The 12,983-nt window shown below is 47.0% G+C and overlaps 1 protein-coding gene across 1 annotated transcript; it reads left to right on the plus strand.

The window, feature by feature from the left end:
* The first annotated feature begins 3,253 nt into the window (after positions 1-3,253).
* DYNLRB1 (dynein light chain roadblock-type 1) lies at positions 3,254-8,613 on the plus strand. The gene is given in 4 exon segments (NM_001245335.1): positions 3,254-3,268; positions 5,684-5,759; positions 7,056-7,223; positions 8,288-8,613. Coding segments are annotated over 4 exon segments (291 nt in total). The 5' UTR covers positions 3,254-3,265; the 3' UTR covers positions 8,332-8,613.
* Positions 8,614-12,983: the final 4,370 nt, after the last annotated feature.

Below are 12,983 nucleotides of genomic sequence, written 5' to 3' on the forward strand. Positions count from 1 at the left end.
TGGTCCTTATTCCTTATGTGTGATAGAATATCCAAGTGGAAATGAATTATCTGTGTGCTCCTGGGGGCAAGAGTCAGGCTGCCTGGACTTGTCCTTCCACTGGGATTCTTCAGGAATTGTTCTTTCCCAAGACCTCGTCCACCCTTGGTGATTGCATTGGATATTGAAGAGGAGATTTTGGACACAACTTGTGGATTTTTACTGCTTGTGGATGCTGCCCTGAGGAACCAGTGAGGGCTGTAAGGCTGAGGGAGATGGGGTGGAGGGAGGTTCTGCAGGAGCCACAGCTGCAACATCTCATTGCAGCACTGGTGCAGGGATACCAACAAGGAGGAATGACACTGCAAGTGGTTAGGATTGGTAGAATGCCACAGAGGAGGGGGGAAAAGCCCCAATGAGACCAATCAGCCTGGTAGTGTCCCTCATCCTCCTTGAAGGGGGGAGATGGCATTTAGATTCTTCCTGTCGTGAGAACCTCTCCTGATGGCCGTAAGCTTTCCCAGATAACTGAGATGGAATTTGCAGTGAGGTTCCAGTTTCTTCAGTGCTCACAGGGATGTCCCATCAGGTCATAGGGTCATAGAATACTGGACTTGATGATCTCAAAGGTTTCTTCCAACCTAGTTAATTTTCTGATTCTGCCTCAGGGACCTGATTCTGTCCAGTTTGATCAAATGGTCCCTAAAGTGGTGATCCTCCCCTGAGGGTGATACTCCCTGCTGCAGACCTTCCCACTGGGTTTTCCCTCTGCTGACTATCCCAGGTGTTCCCACAGGCTCGGTTCACTCACTTTGGTCAGGGGTAGCAAATCCCAAGGATGATTTTCTGTGCCATGCAAATACATGCAATAACAACTGCCTTTTTCTGCAGCAGGGAGGTTGGTGTAGAGTTGCTTCCTCCAAGCTTTGAATGGAACCACTTAAAAGCATCCTAGTAAGTTGTGTAAACCCAAAATTTGACACTGCTTTGAGCAGCTTTATATGAGTACAGCTACAAGGGCATTTCACTTACACCTGAAGTTTATTTTTTAATGCAAAAATTAATCACAATGCAATGTATGATAAATGTACATCTCAATTTTGTACATCTCCAATGTTGCACCATTTTTTTTCTATTTCCTTTAATGATGTGGATGCTAATGTCAGCACCAGCCCTGGGTCGGAGTGTTGAAGGCTTTGTTCATGGCAGGATGGGAATGATTGTCGTTTGGTTGGTGTCTGATGGCAGCTGTGCACAGCTTACTATTGCCCAAATTATCCACCATATGCTTACTATTGCCCAAATCTTACCATTGCGCAGACCAGAAATTAATAAATCAATCCACGGCAAAGTGACTTCTTGTAGCCAAGCTGTAAAACTCACTGCTGGATTGGTAAGAGAGAGTAGAATTTAACTGAATTAGGTTGCAGAGTTGTAAATAGCCACTAGAAGAGGAAATAGCCATATCTCTTGGATCCTAAGGAAGGATTTTTTTCTTGATCTCTAGCAATGCCTGATCCAATTTCAATTCTCAGCCTGTCAGCCCAGCAGTGCACAAATGACAAGGCTCATTGGAGAAATCTTGTTTTCTCTAAGGAGAATGCAGACTGTGACAGATTAGGAGAGACCAGTGAGCTTACCTGCTGTGTCAAATCTTGGCTTTAAGAAAGGGAAAAAAATATAAAAACACTTTATGAGGACATGTTTTACCTCTCACCCAGTATCAGCTCTCTGTGACTGCTGTGGGAGCTCAGTGTGAGCCCAGCATCTGTTTGCTGATTCTGGGGTTGTGGTCCCAAAAGGAGCATTCAAACTGATAGGGAGTAGGTTTAGCTTGGATATTGGGAAGAAATTCTTCCCTGGAAGGGTCATGAGGCTCTGGCACAAATTGCCCAGAGAAGTTATCCTGGATCCCTGGAAGTGTCCAAGGCCAGCTTGGATGGGGCTTAGAGCAACCTGGAATAGTAGGTGTCCCTGCCTCTGGTGGAGGGGGGCATGAAATGGCCTTTAAAAGTCCATTTGGACCATTCTGGGTCTCTCTTTCCCTTCCAGCAGAGCCTGAGGTCAGAGGGAAAGTCCCAACTGCTGCTGTTGTATGTGTAGCTGGGGCCATGGGGATGCAGTTCTTGGATGTGTTTATTTTGTTTTGCCATCAGACTGTGGGTCATCCCCAGTCCTTCCCCCAGGGGAGCTAAGAGCTCTCCCTTTCTCACTGGCAGGGGCAGCACTCGCCTCTGCCCTGAGGACACGGATCCCGGAGCTGTGGCAGGGAGGTCCCAGGGCTTCAGGGTGCACCATGCCTTGGGGTGGCTCTGCCTCTGTCCCGGGGGGCTCCAGCAGCAGCTGAGGGGTTGTGGCCATTTGGGGGGAAAAAGACCTCCCCACACCTGTTATCATGGAATGACAGAATGGTTTGGGTGGAAAGTGACCTTTAAAAGCCATCTCATTTCAGCCCCTGCCCTGGGCAGGGACATCTCCCACTAGCCCAGGCTGCTCCAAGCCCTGTCCAAGCCGGCTCTGGACACTTCCAAGGATCCAGGGGAAGCCATAGGTTCTCGGGCACCTGTGCCAGGACCTCAGCGTCCTCACAGGGAAGGATTTCTTCCTCATCTCTAATCAAGATTTCCTCTCTTTCACTGTGAACCAATCCTCCCTTGTCCTGTCATTCCAGGCTCTTGTAAAAAGACACGTCCCACCTTTGCTGTAAGTCCCTTTCAGGTACTGGAAGGATGGGGTTTCACGCTGATGCCCCTGAAGCGGGACCAGGGACCCTCCGCGTTCCGGGAGCGGCCTCGGGAGCTCCGGGGGTTTAAACCCCTGCAGGCTCCGAGGGCGCGGGGCGGGAGCTCCGGGGGTTTAAACCCGTGCAGGCTCCGAGGGCTCGGGGCGGGAGCTCCGGGGGTTTAAACCCGTGCAGGCTCCGAGGGCTCGGGGCGGGAGCTCCGGGGGTTTAAACCCGTGCAGGCTCCGAGGGCGCGGGGCGGGAGCTCCGGGGAACTCGTGCAGGCTCCGAGGGCGCGGGGCGGGAGCTCCGGGGGTTTAAACCCGTGCAGGCTCCGAGGGCTCGGGGCGGGAGCTCCGGGGGTTTAAACCCGCGCAGGCTCCGAGGGCTCGGGGCGGGAGCTCCGGGGAACCCTGTGCAGGTTCCGAGGGCTCGGGGCGGGAGCTCCGGGGGTTTAAACCCGTGCAGGCTGTGAGGGCTCGGGGCGGGAGCTCCGCAGCGGTCCCGCCCCGCTCCGAGCGCTTCCGGGGCAGCGCCGAGACGGGCGGCGGCGGCGGCTCCATCATGGTGGGTGAGCGCGGTGCGGAGCCCCGGGGCCTCCCTTGGGGGTCTCTGTGCCTCCCCGGCCCTCGGGGGCTCCTGCGGCCGGGCGGGGCGGCCCCGGCTCCCCTCAGGCACAGGCGCTGCCCCGCGGGGCCCGGGGAAAGGCGCTGCGGGCCGCGGGGGCTGCGGGGCTGGCAGCGCCCGGCCCGGTTCGGTTCGGTTCGGTTCGGTGCGTGTTGGGTTGTGTTGGGGTCCTGGGTCAGGCTCGTGTTTGTGCGGGTCCCGGCGCTGCCTCCAAGGGGCTTCACTGGAGGTGTCGGCCCCGAGTCACTGCGGAGAGGCCGAACCTTCCCCCGGTCCGCCCTGGGCCAGGGAAACGCTCACGGCGAAACCTCCATTGCCTGCGGCTGCCAGGGCACATCCCTAAAGCTGGAATCAGTCAGAAAAAGGGGCTGGTTTTGGATGTTTAATAACTGGAGCTGTATTCGTTCTGCTGTGATTGTACTGGAGGCTTCTCCGTGCTCAGATGTGTTGCTGCCTATTGCATGTTGATGAAACTGGGGATAAAATGTATGTCAAAATTTGTAAAGAAATAAATGCTGACCAAAGTTGCAGAGGGAATATTGAAATTATCTAATAAGATGTATTTTTTAGGCAAACCTAGGAGTTCAGTTATTCCAGATGAAAACAGGAAGATAAAGGCTGATGATGTACATACAGCAAAGGGTATTTAGCAGCAAAATGGTGTTGAGGGAGTGTTTATTCTCCTTTTCTGGAGTGCATCTCTCCTCCTCCATATGCTGTCGCTTGTAGTTATTCACCACTTCATTAAAATGGAGTTTGTGTGTTCCATGAATTAAATATGTAATTTTGTTGTCAGTAGTATTTTTGTTGGTCTGGTGAGCTGCATTGGCTTGTGGAGGTGCTGGTCAAGCCCCAGAGTAGGAATAGGAGGAGCAGGACCTTCCCACATCAGCAGCAGGGAACTGTCAGAGCAGATCAGCTATCTGTGAATTAGATCTGCTGAAGGTGTTAAGAAGAAATTAAGAACTGGTATTCTTCTTTATGGATACTGCTTTGCATCTGAAAAGGTTTGCTAAGGTCCTGTGAAAGAAAGAATTTAATCAGGACTTAAACAGTGCTAGTAAGAAGGCAGGAAATCAGATCTTAATTCCTTAATAGATTTAACATTTTGCCACTATGTTTTCCCTGCATTTGTATACCCTTTCGTTTGTTCTTTGTTTAATTTCCCTTGTCTTCCATTTGAGAACAGTCCAGCATTCAGAAATAATCAAGACATTTGTTAAAAATACTTGAATTTTTCTGTGCTGGATCACACAGAAAAACTTCTGCTTCATAAAGACCAGCTCGGGATTCCCATCTCTTATGGGCCAGAGGCTGTGTTACCAGCAGCACCTGAGGGAAGTGCTGGCAGTGCTGGGGCTGAGCTGGTGTTGGGTTGGGCTGTGTTGTTGTTGGACAAGGTCTCTTCCCAGGGAACAGGGCGTGTGACACCTTTGTGCCCTTTTGCTGTGGGAGGAAATGGACAGGGTTGTTCAGGGTGTCCAGGGAACACAGCCTTGGAACACAGAAATGCCCCTTGTAGGGTGATTCCAGTCTCCCTTCCTAAACCATTTCTGGGGGACTCTGCTTTGCAGGATCTGAAAGATGCTACTTGTTTCTGTTTCCTTTGATGGGAATAAAATATGCCAAATACTCATCCAGCTGTGGAAATCATCTCAGGTGTCAGGTTTTCCCACCCTACTACAGACGCCATAATTGTATTTAGATGGGTGTCTTGTAGCAGGAAAGTTGTGCAGAAGGTACTGAAACCTCCTTTGATGGTTTTTATAGAGCAAAGGACTATTGCCTTGGCCTGCATTTACATTTTTCCTTTTATAAGTTGTAAATTATTGGCAGTGGTTACAGCCTTGCAGCCATCCCAGCACAAATCAGATTTACAAACAAAGAGTGTTCATTCATTGTTTTTCCCCTCAATTCTCTTATCTGTAATTGCTTTTGGCGTTCATTTGCTGAAAGGCAAGGTCATCTTGCACCCACAATGTATCTTTTTCCTACTTTTTTCATAAATTCCATGTCCATTTTCAAAGATTATTTTTGTTTGACACCTAAATTATAGCAGTCTGACTTCAGCTTCCAGCTGCAAGCCTTCAGCAGGAGGCTTGGGGAGGAGGAGAGAGGAGAGTTCCAGGATGATAATCACAAATGAGTGAAGAAGACAGGCAGATGGAAAATAACTGGAAAGGTCATGCAGAAAAGGTGTCACCAAAGTGCAGACACTTGGCTGTATAAACCAGTGTAGGCAGTGGCTTTTTAATCACCCCTGTGCAGCTTTGTGTTCAGCCACATTTTCCCAAAGCTTTGGTGGGAGGCAAAGGGCAGCTGTAACCCTGTATTGATTTGTGCTTTGTCTTGCAGGCTGAGGTGGAGGAAACACTGAAGCGAATCCAGAGCCAGAAGGGAGTGCAGGGAATCATCGTGGTTAATTCGGAAGGTGCTGTGTCAGCCTCACTTTTCTGACCTCTCACTTACTCCAACCACCCGCTTTGAGGGCTGCTGCTTGTACCAGTTGCACTTGGCTTAGAGTCTGGCTTTGGGAGAGGTTTTCCTGCAGTCCAAGGAGACACACAGTAGTCAGGCTACAAAAGAAAATTGGTTTCAAATTTCTGGAAGCTCACATTATTATTTTAGGAAATAAATTAAAATAATTTGCAAAAGCGCTGAAATATTTTAGTTATGACAGTATTTGAAACTGGGTCTGTGGAAACGTTCATCAGTATCCATGAGGCTCTCACAAGATGGAAATCTTGCTGCTGGGCCTGTCCAGAGCACTGCTGGCCTGGCAGACTCCAGTTCTTTAGCACTGTCGTGCTTGTGGTCTCATGGAACTCATCAGTCTCTTTTTTGAGTCTCTGAAGAGTTCAACAGACCAACTTCTTCAGAGGACTTTCAGTACACTGTGAACAGAAAATTGAATATTTCCTAGAAGTAATCCTTAGAAAAGATGACAGTAGCTATATGTGAATATAGTGAGGATCAGATAATGCAGCTTGGCTCCTACTCGCTGCTGTTCTATGATGGTTGAGTGGTTTGTGCGCTCTGTTTTGCAGCTGCAGTTACTGGAGCGCACACCTGGTTCTGCCCTGCAGAATTTGGTACTTGGCTGCTGTGTTCTGATCCAGGAGCTGGGGTTTGACTGGCTTTTGGTGGGAGAGCACATCTAATGGGCGGCTGAAGTGTAAGGGAGCTCTGTAAAGCTCTGGCTGAACAGTGTGTCTGCCCTCCAGGCTGGCTAACAGTGAACCAGGGACCTCCCAGGACTGCACTCCTCTCAGGGCTAAATACTGGAGCTTCAGCCTTGGAACTGTGTTATGCAGCAGCTGATGTCCTCCATAATATCTGGTCCTAGCCTGGTGTTGCTCAGTATCATTTAACTGGTGTTGGAGATCCTTTCTGAAGTAAAAAGAGTGTCCCCAGTCAGGAGAAAAAACTGCAAATTGGTATTTCTTCTCTCTACAGATGATTATTTTTGTTTAATTTATTTCTATTTCTAACTCTAAAAATGAAAAATAAAGCACTGGTGCTACTAGAGGTAAACAGTTCTCACCTACACCTGTGGTCCCACATCTCAGCTTTTTTGTATCTTGTTTTTCTTCATGTTTTCCTCTTGCCTTCAAAGAGAACACTCCTAACCCCTGGTGGGGTGGCCACTGAGGTTGGACCTGGTGATGTCGATTGCTGGGTTGGTTCTGGAGGTTTGTCATTGAGCCTTGCTGTCCCTCTCCTGCAGGTATTCCCATCAAGAGCACCATAGACAACTCCACCACCATTCAGTATGCTGGCCTCATGCACAGCTTCATCATGAAGGCCAGGAGTACCGTGCGGGACATCGATCCCCAGAACGACCTCACCTTCCTGCGGATCCGCTCCAAGAAAAACGAAATCATGGTCGCTCCAGGTAGGAGTAAGCAGGGCAAAAGCAGGAATATGGGAATCCAGCAGGATTGTTTTGTCTTGAGACTGACACTGTCAGCCTGGAAGGAGTCTCCCTGCTGCTTGTGTTTACATTGGATAATCCCTTCTCTCCAAGAAGCTGTTCTACTTTTTGGAGAGTTGAAAGCTTTATCATTGACCTAAGTTTCCTTTGTCATGTTTGAATATGGCAAATCCCTTCCCTCATTTTGTGTAGATCAAAGTAGAAAGTATTAGATAACGCTTGAGAGAGTGCTGCACCCTCTCATTCTTTGTTTTTCAGTATAAAACCCTAGGATTTGGAAAGAAATACATTCTGGGAGCAATTTCCATTCAGAACTGTGGACTGAGTGATAAAAAAGACAGTCCTGGCTTTCCAGTTCTGGGAAAAGTATTAGAGCACACTGTAGCTGTAATCATGAGTCATGGTATAGAGCAGCAGCAACCTTCTTTTCAGGAAACATCCTCAGTATTTTGTTGAATTCCAAACTGGGAAGCAGCGAGATGAGTGGAGGTTCATGTGGCAGGAATTCAGCCTTGTCCCTGAGTGCTCCCTGCTGGGATGGGGCTGGTGGAGCCGCCACGAAGGGGATGGCAGTTCCCCATGGCAGGCATGGGCCATGGCAGATCTTAACACAGGCTCTGGTTCGTGCTGAGGCAGCCTCAGATTTCCACAGGAAGGATGGGAAGAGGAATAAGCATTGCTCCAGAAAAAAGACTGTGGCCCCCAGTGTACCTGTGAGAGAAAAGGCAGTGGCCACCTTGCACCAGTGTGGCACGTGCCAGTTACTGTAGTTTCCTGGCACAAACTGGGTTAAAGTCAGCTGCCTTGGGAACATGCAGTTTCTAAAGCTGAGAGTTTTTCTCAGTAAAACCCATAATATAAATGATCTGACACTTGGAGCCTGTTTTTGCCCATTGAGAATGAATGTGAGGGCTCTGGAGTTCCCACAGCGCATCAGAGAGATGTGAAAATGCTGGAACTTAGTGTTTCTGTGAACAAATACCAGCAGTGAAAGAATAATTTTCTTTTTTTTTTTTCCTCTCCAGATAAAGACTATTTCCTGATTGTCATCCAGAATCCAACTGAATGATTACACTGACTCAGTCCGGTTTTTTCCTTTTGCCTGTTTTATTTTTTATTTAATGGTAAAGGATAGAGCATTAGTGTTAACTGTGCTGTGACTCTTCAGTAAGGTTTGGGAAAATCAAAGCAGGTGGTTTTGTTGTCTACAAAAAGAAAAAAATGTTGCTTTTTGTATCACAAGTCATTTTGAGTGGGAGCTGGTGAGTTGGAATTGGGCAGTAAAAAAAATGCAACAGATTCTTTTAATAGCTAAGATAATATAATAAAATTCTAATAATAACCAAAAAAATACTATTCTTTGTATTCTTCTGCGCTTCTTTCACCACTGAGCTCTGCTTTTACACTCTTGGCTTTGAATGGCTGTAAATATGGCTGCCTGTCCTCTAGTCCTCTAATAGACTGTCTGTCTTACTTTGTTGGTTTTACTTCAAAAATGTCTGGCCATAAGAAATTAAAAAGTGTCACCAGTAACTGGTTTTGTCTTGTGTGTTTTTCTTCTGAAGATTTTAAGTTTTCTCATGATTGATTGAGATTTTCTTCAAAAAACAGAACCTTCCTAGGACTGTTTTTGTTTGTCTGTTACTTTCTCTGAACAAGGATTTGGCATGTGCAGTTCACTCACAATTGGCTCTTGTAGTGTTTTCCTGCCACTTTCTGCTCCTGACAGAATTTTCATGGCTAAGGAAGGCCATTGAGGCCACCCATGGGAAATCTCACACTGTCTCAGCTCAGTAGCCAGCTTGATCTCCTATTTTCCTTTAGTATTTTTCAATTGTTGCCATTAAAGATAAAAAAAAAACCCACATGGTTACTCCAAAATGTTCAAGGGGTTATTTTGGTGGAGTTTTTCTTCAGGGAAAAAAAAAAAAAAACCAAAAAGCAGGGCTGGAGAATGCTATGGTAACTGCAGCTGTGGAGATTTTGGTAAAAATGTTGGTGTTGAGTTGGGCACTTGTGGCTTTCAGAGCCCCACGAAGGGTGGGTGTGGGAAGATTCAGACAGCCAAGGTACCCTGCATGTTTAGGGTTTTCTCTGTGCATTTTCAGACCTGGACATGAATTTTTGGACTGTGTATAATCTGCTAGGTGGTGTCCATGACCCTGAAGGTCAGAAATGCCTGTTGGGGTCTGTAGCCCTGTAGCATCAGTGCTTTGGGTGTCCCAGCTGCCCCCGTGACTCAGTCTTGGGTGTTGCTGTTCATGAGCTGCTTCTCCCTTTACACTAGGTCTGGTTTAAGCCATTCCATCAAAACAGGGAATAGGGTCTGGAATCCTGCTGGCCTTTGGAGCAGCTCCTGATATGCAGCAGTTGACATAATGCCTTTGATCTGCAATAATTGTATGCTGCCTCCCAAAAAAATTACCTCCAGCAAGCTGAAGTCTGGCTAATTGAACAGTGAGGCAAGGCAGAAGAAAAATGTGACCTCAGTGATCTCTCTCTGTTGTTTGTAACCCAGAGAAATATTTCCTTGGAGGTGTTGACCTGCTTATGGATTTTGGCTTTCTCAAGTAGGTGGCAGTGCTACTTCTCCGAACAGTGAAAAATCTGCAGTGTCCTGCATTCTTTTGGACATTTCTTAATGATAGCTGTCCTACCAGTAGCTTGGTGTCACAGTAGCTTGGGACAGAGAGTATTGAGTGTTGGTTTTAAGTAAAACAAGCTGTAATAAATAACCTATTGCAAAACAAAAGATCATGGCCCTTTTCTGTTGTGTTGAGATCATAAACTTGCAGTGAAATGACTGAACTCCTGCTATGTGCTGGTTGGTTGGAGGATTGAGGGTTGGTTAGGGTTTTTTTCTCAGGATTGAGAGCAGCCTGGCATGAAATATACTTGGGAATTTGAATGAAAGGCTCTTAAGCTGGGTTTGGAGTCAAGGAGTTTGTCAGATTGACCTGGGCAGGGCCTTACTTAGGCCATGTAGTGCCACCTTTACACCAGCACCCAAAATTAATTCAGATTTATTTTTTAAAACTGGCGAGAGGTGAAGCAAGCTGAAGAACAACAACTTTAATTTACTTACTATGGAACAAAGTAACTAAACTAAATAGTAACTAAACTAATAAACTAAACTGAAGTTTATTTGGATTAGGACCATTAGAGAGTCACAGAGCTGTCAGCAATTTCCATATATGAAAGTCAGGAGAGGGTTTCGTTTTCTCACATTACCACAAACAGGGTCAAAAAAAAGGATAGAGCTCAGTTTCTGGTCCTGTGCTTCGTGAGTCTGGGCCTGCCAAACTGAGGAAGAGAGAAAAATTAGCATTATGGTTCTAGTCCTTTTCCCTAGCCAGGATCACAGGAAGCCTGAGCAGCCTATGCCACCTGCATCTTGGAGCTGCTCTGTGCTGGGGCTGGCCTGGTTTGCTGTCTTGGAAAAGTCAGTTTTGGTTTTGGTGGATCCCTGTCGAAGGCTGAGGAAACATCTGCTGCTGGGAAAACAAACCCTGATGGATTAACAAGGTAATGAAAGGGAGTTTGGGGCATGGCTCTGGGCTGGGAAGGGCAGCACTTGAGACCCAAGGATGTGCTGCCTCTGTGCTGAGATAAGGCTCTGACAGAGGAGTGGAGGTAACTGTAAAAGCTGAGCTTGTAAACACCTTCTGTGGATTTGTGTTGGCTCCAGAACCCTCCCAAGTAACTCCTCCCCTGCCTAAGGTGGCTGATGACAGTGTCCTTCACATACAGGACACAGAGAAGCTGTGTCTGCCCCAACCCTGGAAGTGTCCAAGGCCAGGTTGGACAGGGCTTGGAGCAACCTGGGATAATGGAAGGTGTGGGCAGGGGTGGGACTGGATGAGACTTAAGGTCCCTTCCAACCTAAACCACTCTGTGATTTATGTTCATCTGTTTTAGCTACTCCTCTAGAGGACAAAGGCAAAGATCTCACACCAAGAGAGGCTGGCTAAAGCGAGCAGAGCTACAGCAGCTCCTGGGACCCACCAGCTGCAAGAGAAGCAGAAGCAGCTGGGGGTGCAGGGGCAGCAGCTTGGACACTGCCTTGGCCAGCAGGAGCCTGGGCACCAACACAATTCTGTTGGCAAAAATACACTTCCTTTACCAGGATTACAGGATTCCTTCAGGGAGATTTCCCTCACTGCCGTGGTTTCACAAGATCCAGGAGTGCTCGTTTTTAGTGGTGCTGCACTGTGGAATGCTGGCATGTGGGAAGATCCTTGTTGATTCCGGGTCATGTTAGGACAGCTCACTGGTGCCTTAAACCTTTGACTGATCTGGGAGAAGGGGGTTGGATCTTAAATAAGGAGTTTTGCCAGGGACATCAGTAAAACCAGGCAAGAGGGGCAATAATGTATGCTGAATTGTTCAGGAAGCTGAGGGCTGAAGGAAGAAGTGTATAAATTAAATCAAACTATTTGATCCATATCCCATTTCTGGAGGTACACTAACATGCTGAGAAGCTCCAGAGCTCCTATGAAATGGAGTTTTTTCTCCCTTTCCAGGTGTCTGAATAATTTTCTGTGGAATTATGGCCGCAGTCCTGCAGTGAGGTCTGCATGGATAAAACCAGGGGCCACATCATGAAATTGGAAAGACTTTCACATTCCTCTCATTGAAAAGAGGTTCACACTTTATAGCAACAGTAACAAGTCCCATTGCTGAGGATGAAGTCTGTAAAGGTCATCACTTGCCATGTCTGATTCAACATTCCTGCTTTCCCTTCAGTATTCTCTTTTTAACAGGACCTATATGAGAGATTAATATCTTTACTTGTATCTTAATTATGGAAGTGAATCTGAAGAGTTTTTACTTCCTTACCAGTATGTGCTTGTTTAACTACTACTTGGTCAAGGAAAATCCATTATATTGAGCATGAAAGTGTTTTCTTTCTTGGGTAAACTCAGCAAGGAAACAAGAATTTCTTCAATTCTCATTAAACATGTATTTGTTTAAATTGGTGACACAAAAATTGGAGCAGTTCTTTCAAAACTGCATTTTTCTTTTTTTTTTTTTTTTTTTACCAAGGTTGTACTTAATCCTTTAACATTTTGTGTTTGCTCTTGTTTTGTGCCAATTCACTGTAGCAATGAGACATTGCTCCACACGATACAGCTCCTGTTGTGGCGTGCAGTGAGGAGGGATATTAGACCTGGTGAAATACTGACGCTCTGTTTGCAGTTGTTTTTGATTCATTTATCAGCTCCAGAAATAGCTGCCCTATTTGTAGTCGTGCTGCAGGCTTTAATATATTCAGCATAGCCATGTCTGTGAATGCAGGAGGGAAAACAACGGGCTCGTTAGCAGAGAGATGATTGGGGTAGATGTGGGAATCGCAAATGTCAGAGTATCTGTGAGAAAGTAGTTTATGTCCAGGTTTGTTGGCTGGAATCTGGTCTGAGCTGTTGTGGCTTCATCCCCACACAATCCTTCCTTCTCCACCCTTCTCACAACAGCCACATTTGCTACCCAAAGCTGGCAGTGATACTTGGAAGATGTTTTAGTGAAGATGTCCAGAAGATGCCACCACAGGCCGGAGTCATGGACACCTCTGTCTTTGGAGGAGCTCTGGAAATCCCAGCCCAGGTGTCCTTCTGCTGCCTTAAGCAAGGCCCTCAGGTACTCCGCTCCATCAGGACTGGAAAAAAAGCTTGTGTTTGGGGTCATCTCTGAATAAAGCACCATGTCCCATCGGGAAATGGG

The sequence above is a fragment of the Taeniopygia guttata genome, chromosome 20 (assembly GCF_048771995.1).
Source record: "Taeniopygia guttata chromosome 20, bTaeGut7.mat, whole genome shotgun sequence".
In the NCBI taxonomy this organism is placed as follows: Eukaryota; Metazoa; Chordata; class Aves; order Passeriformes; family Estrildidae; genus Taeniopygia; species Taeniopygia guttata.